Genomic DNA, 6244 nt, shown 5'->3' with positions numbered 1-6244 from the left:
ATGCTTTACTCTCGATGATGAATACGAACACTGACAGAACTGCACTTCATCGACAGGAAGGTTGTCGTTTTAACCCTCTATTGCACTGTGTATATTTAAATATACATATTTTCAGAACTCTGTACTGGCTCATGTAATGTAACTGTGCCACTGACGTGCACTGTATATGCAGATGTACGTCTGTGTTTTCCGTGTACCACGTCAGATGGCAGCATCTGCTTACGGCAGTTGAGTAAAAGTTCGCAGAACTGTTGGTATGTCTAGAAGGCTGTGGGTCTCCGGGCGTGCGATTGTTGGAATTTATTGATTCATGAGTGACGTGTCTTTTGAGCTTTTCTTTCGCCGTGTTTCTATTGGAAGAATCTACAAAAGCTATAAACGTATTGTTTCTTTCGAAATAATTGTTTCTTTGCTTTTTATTCAAACTTTTGTGTGTGTGTATCTGAATGAACAGCGTGCAGTAAAGGTAAAAGTAGACAATACCTGAAGGAAACATGGATACCCGTTTATTTTACGGAAAAAGACAAGGGAGAAGCTACATTCCTCCAGAAAGCAGTGACGAGGACTGTTTTGACAGTGGTGACAGTGATCTGGATAAAACCTACGTTCCTGAACAGCTTACAGGTGAGTTAGAAATTGACTAGCAATTTTCATAAAAAAATCATGTAAAGAGTTACATCAGTATGAGAAGTTGATTGGATTTTCGCTACAGTGGCAAAATTTACTTGCTGTAATATACAACTCTTTACAGTTCTTTTCATGTGTGTTCTTTTTCTCATGACAATATATCAATTGTTGATGTCTCAAATGTGTTTCATGCTTTTTATCTAAAAAATTGTGACTGTGACTTAGACCAGCATTGTAGCCTAGTCAGCTTTATATAGTTTCCCAGCACCATCTCTTGTTCAGTTTCTGATGACAAGTAACTCACACTCTACTTTTCAGGCTCACAATCAGGTGACAGTAGCAGCAGCGAAGAAAACTGTGATGAGCCAGATGAAGTGGGAGTGCTTTGTGTTTCAAACACAGATCAGATAGTTGAACCTGAAGTTGGTGATAATCTTCCTCAGGCACAATCTCCATCTCGTTGTAATGTGCCGAAATTGAACCTTCTTTGGAAGAGGAACACGGTAAAATCTGTATTTCCTTCTTCTGTTTGGACTGGAGAAATTCCACCATCGACAGAAGTATTTTCACCACTAACGTACTTCAAAAAGATTTTTGACTCAAGTATCATTGACTACATATGTCAACAAACAAATCTGAATTCGAAGCAGTGTGATGTGGTCAACACCTTCAGTGTCACCTCTACTGAAATTGAACAGTTTATTGGTATTGCATTCTACATGTCACTGATTGCTATACCTGGGAACAGAAGACACTGGAACAAGAAATGTGGTGTGAAACAAGTGCCTGATGTAATGACGCTACGCAGATGGGAACAAATAAAGAGATATTTACATTTTGCTGACAATACTGAGCAACATTTTGCACCTGACAGACTGTTCAAGGTTAGAATGGTAAGCGAGATGCTGCGAAAATATTTATCAAAAATACCAATTGAAGAACACCTTTCAGTGGACGAACAAATTGTGCCATTCAAAGGTCACAGTAGCTTGAAACAGTATAATCCCAAGAAACCAAAAAAGTGGGGCTACAAAATATATTGCATAGCAGGTGCCAGTGGTATTATTTATGACTTTGAAGTCTATTCTGGACCTGTCAATCAACCCAGTCATCTTCCTAATGTAAACGCCAGTGGAAATGTAGTGCTTAGATTGGCTGAAAGAATACCAAAGTACAAAAATCATAAACTGTTCTATGATAACTGGTTCTACAGTCCAGAGTTTCAAGTTGAGCTGGTAAAATGTGGTATTCACAGTCTGGGAACAGTACAGTTGAATAGAGTGAGAAACAATAAGATGCCATCTGATGCTGAAATGAAAAAGCAGGGAAGAGGCACATCTGTTGAATCCACTGCATCTGTTTCTGGATATGACCTGATTCTTGTGAAATGGCAAGACAACAGGTGTGTCAGCCTTCTGGGCACCTTTTCAGGTACACACCCAGAAAGCCAGGTTGCAAGATATGACAAAAAAAACAAAGCAACATGTCCAAATAAAATGCCCAAAGACTGTGAAGGAGTACAAGTAGTTTATGGGAGGTGTTGACACTATTGACTCCTTATTAGCTCTGTACAGAACAAAAATCAGGTCAAAGAAATATTACATGAGACTGTTCTTCCATTTATTGGACATGAGTTGTGTTGTTGCTTGGCTACTTTACAAGAAAGCCTGTCATGAAAGTAGTATTGAAGAGAAAACCCAGATGGCTTTGTTTGATTTCAAGCTTGATATTGCTGAATCCTTATGCTGGTCAGGAAAACCATCCAAGAGACAATCGCTGGATAGCTCACCAGGCAGTGGCACCAAAAAGAGAAGGCAGCGAAATTCAGCAAATGCTGATATCAGGAAGGACAGAATTGATCACTGGCCTAACTACTGCGAAAAATCTGCCAGATGTAAATATAATAAATGTCAAAAAATAACAAAAGTAATGTATACCAAATGTAACACCTATTTGTGTTTTGTACCAGATAGAAATTGTTTCTACAATTTTCACAGTGTATAAATTCTGGAAATATGTAACTGCATAGTAGTGACATTTTGCTAACTGATGTATACCCAACTTTTATAATGTTCTTTATTTTCGTTTTTTAAATAAAATTTCCTTTAAAGTCTTAATTTGTTGATGTACCATAAATTTTGAACTCTATCCTCCAAAACTGTAGTACCTTATACGAACTAATATGTACGTACTCATTACATCCATATTTGCGCAGTGTATATTTGAACATACAGAGTGATATTTTCCAAAATATATATACTAGAAAGTTTATCATCATCTATTTTTCATTCATGGGCACTATGAAGTATAAATCCAAAGTTGTTATTGGAAAATTCTTAGTTTTACTGTTCTTGTGCAATAGAGGGTTAAAGGTAAAGCGGCGCTGTGATGTCAGACGGAAGGAAACTGCTAACGTTCTCGATAAGAGAGCTGTCCACTATGAGACAAAGACACACGCCCACTATCCGTATACACAGTTTCTGCAGCAAAGTGTTGTTCAGGCAGTGCTTTGTGAAGTAACAGTGTAGAAAGCCTTACAACAGAACCTCAGAAACCGTAACTGCTGCTTACCCATCTGTTGTATTGCGACGTCCCGCACGTTTCAATTAAAGAGACATACTTGGAAGACACAACAGTGAGAAATACAGCCGGAAGAAAAAGATTTGACGCACCCTTGAATCTAGCGGAGCATACCGAAAAGTCTGAGTCATACTCGAAATAAATTTCAAGGAGGGAGCTATTATCGGTTATTGGGATATGGCACGCTTATTACCCTTTGCATGCGGCCGGAGTGGAAGTTACACTTTCATAGAAGCTGTAAAATCTGGAAAACGACGAAGATTCGAACCACCTTGAGCAGGGATGTACATGTCAACAAACATACAAAAACTTTATGAGTAAGTGCAATATAAAAATTAGTAATGTATTACAAAGTATTTAGCAAGATGCAGGCATTGATTGGTTGATCTGGGGGGAGGGGACCAAACAGCGAGGTCATCGGTCCCATTGGATTAGGAAAGGATGCTGAAGGAAACCGTCTGTGCCCTTTCAAAGGAACCATCCCGTCATTTGCCTTAAGCGATTTAGTGAAATCACGGAAAAAATAAATCTGGATAGCCCGATGCGGGTTTGAACCGCCGTCTTCCCGAGTTAGAGTCCAGCAGACAAACCATTGTGCCACTCGGTATGCAGGAATTAAAAAGCGCTGCGCGAAAAATATAGTTTTAAAATTGTGTATGTAAAGAATTAATTTGTATTTTAAATTTAACTGTTGTAACTAGAACCTCAGAAAACCACTGCGACGATATCAAATGATTGCAATTTATCACTCATGTAAATATGAATGGGACATGCATTTTAATGATCTGTTACATTTCTATCCAGTTATAAGCACGTTACATATTTTTTTAAATGCAGGATATTATTTACGCATGTTGAATGTGTTCATTTCATGTTATGAGCATCAGTAAAGGTTATAGCCTCAGTTAATTTGCACTTGTGAATCGCTGTATCGTTTTCATAAAAATGTCAATAAAATGTGAGAGGAAGCAACTGGAAGCAAGTCGGCGATGATGGATCGCAGGAAAGTCAAAGAAATCTGTCGCAAGACGAACTGTGAGAAATGAGCAATAAGAAGAAATGGAGACAAGACGCAAGAACTAAGCCGATGGACCTTGACGTGGTAAATTTAGTTCAGTCCCGTGAAAAATCCACAGAGGTCGAATTTTTTCATGCGTGCGTCACATTCGGAATAATAAGAGCAACTAATCCCTACATCATTGAGCTAGTGTACCCAAATTAAGGAAGGAAGTATAAGTTCCTTGTCACAGAATCGAAGAAGCTTAAACAACGAGAGTGCGCGCTTCTTTAAGCGTAGTGAACTCTAAAGTTAGTCTCAAAGTCGCGGCAAGGATATGTCTGTCGACCGTATCAGCCAAGGAGCGCTGTCTTGCAACTACAATTAATTGTTCTTGGGTCAGAGGCGAAGCTGTGCATGAAACACTGGCTCAGTTTTTTACTGTGAGCTGCAACGGGGGAAAGTGGGCGCTCGGAGCTGCATGCACAGCTGCACGGTAACAGGAATTATTGAGTTGTAAACTAGCAGAGACTGTTTCTCACAACAAACATGGTTGAACAAACATGGTGTTAAGATTCGCAAAAACGAATCCAATAAAACTTGCAAATGATGCGTGTTATATGTACCGGAAACTGTAAAACAGCGAATGGGAACAATTATGTGTACCAAAATGTCTCACTGTAACATCTTACAAAAACTGGGTTTATACGTGTGAAAGACTTAGCGAATATTTCATTTGTTTGTTTCATGTTGGGAAGTCATATATAAAGTATTCATCCTCTAATAATCTTTTACGTCCCGTGTCCCTTGTAAATTTTATTATTGTTGGTGCACAGTTCAGTTTTGTGAAAAATGGCAAACAGGCAGTGGGCCACTGTAGATTTCAACTTTGTGCATCTGTTGTGGACAAATTAGTCGAATAATTTACTGCTAAACTTTAGGCGAATGTCATATACAGATTTTTGGTGATTCTCGTAAAACATTTATTTCGACGGTTTTTCTTCTTTTCCAAGGTTTTCATCTCAGGAATGTTTTCTGTTCGAAGAAATGTAACGAAATCATGCTTCAAGTTATGCCTACATCTATTGCTGAAAATAAGAAGAAAAAAGAAAGTTGAAATGCTACACTGGGGTCAGGTTTCCGCTGTGTGTGTAGCATAACTACTGCGAGAAAGTTGTATGGGAAACCCAGTTTACACGACGAAAATTTATCAGATGCGGCGAAAGCTTGTAGAGAAATGTCAGTAAGCGCATACGGATTTATATAGTCACACAACGAAGAATGATTATCAGTATTAGAATTATGAGCCACAACCGCATGCAGGATTACGTTGAAACATTAATGGTGAACTCAGTATGGCACGGAAACAAGTGAATAATTTTGATACTGTTCTGTTAAAGCAAGACAAAAATTTGACCGTTCTTAGTGTTTGAGTCTAGAATTTTAAATAACCAATGTAGGAACTGCAAAACAATGCCTGCCATCTTGTAAGACAATTTCGTTGACAACTGTGATCCACACACGCAGCATCAGCAACTGCAATTTCTAACGCTGTACTAAACTGAGGAGAACGGGGGTTCTTTACATTTTAGAGCGCCTAATGTGGTTGCGTTTGTGAGAATTATATGTTAAACGACAACTACGTTTCCCTTTTGCGGTCTGTTCAGTTTGAACAGTTATTCTGGTAACAGACTGCTAAAAACAGTTCGCAGTACAGTCATTCTCACAGCTATATGTATGGATGCGACGTTACTTATTCCATGAATTATACGTTTCCACTAATGTTATGATTATTCCTTTTAGAGTGAAATTGATTTTACTATTAAGTTTAACTGCAGATATTGCAGCTCTCATGTAAGATACGGCCGCTGTTTCACTGTACGCCAAGGTTTACTCCACGATCAAGATTATGGCCTAAAGAACACAAGGTATTGTCAAACCATGCTATCTTCGGTTACGTAAACCAATTTTTGCAAAAGTAAATGCAAGAACATTCTAGCAAAGTTGAAAAACAATGCAGCCACTGCTTAGACACAGTGT

General features: G+C 38.5%; 1 protein-coding gene across 1 annotated transcript; it reads left to right on the top strand.

Annotated features, from left to right (window-relative positions):
• Positions 1-494: 494 nt before the first annotated feature.
• LOC124803256 (piggyBac transposable element-derived protein 3-like) lies at positions 495-2171 on the top strand. The gene is made up of 2 exons (XM_047264439.1): positions 495-624; positions 946-2171. Exons 1-2 carry the CDS (start codon positions 495-497, stop codon positions 2169-2171), a joined length of 1356 nt encoding a protein of 451 aa, XP_047120395.1.
• The last annotated feature ends 4073 nt before the right edge of the window (positions 2172-6244 follow it).

The sequence above is a fragment of the Schistocerca piceifrons genome, chromosome 6, assembly GCF_021461385.2.
Source record: "Schistocerca piceifrons isolate TAMUIC-IGC-003096 chromosome 6, iqSchPice1.1, whole genome shotgun sequence".
NCBI classification, from domain to species: Eukaryota; Metazoa; Arthropoda; class Insecta; order Orthoptera; family Acrididae; genus Schistocerca; species Schistocerca piceifrons.
The sequence above is the reverse complement of the archived record's forward strand: the minus strand, read 5'-3'. Positions and strand labels throughout refer to the sequence as shown.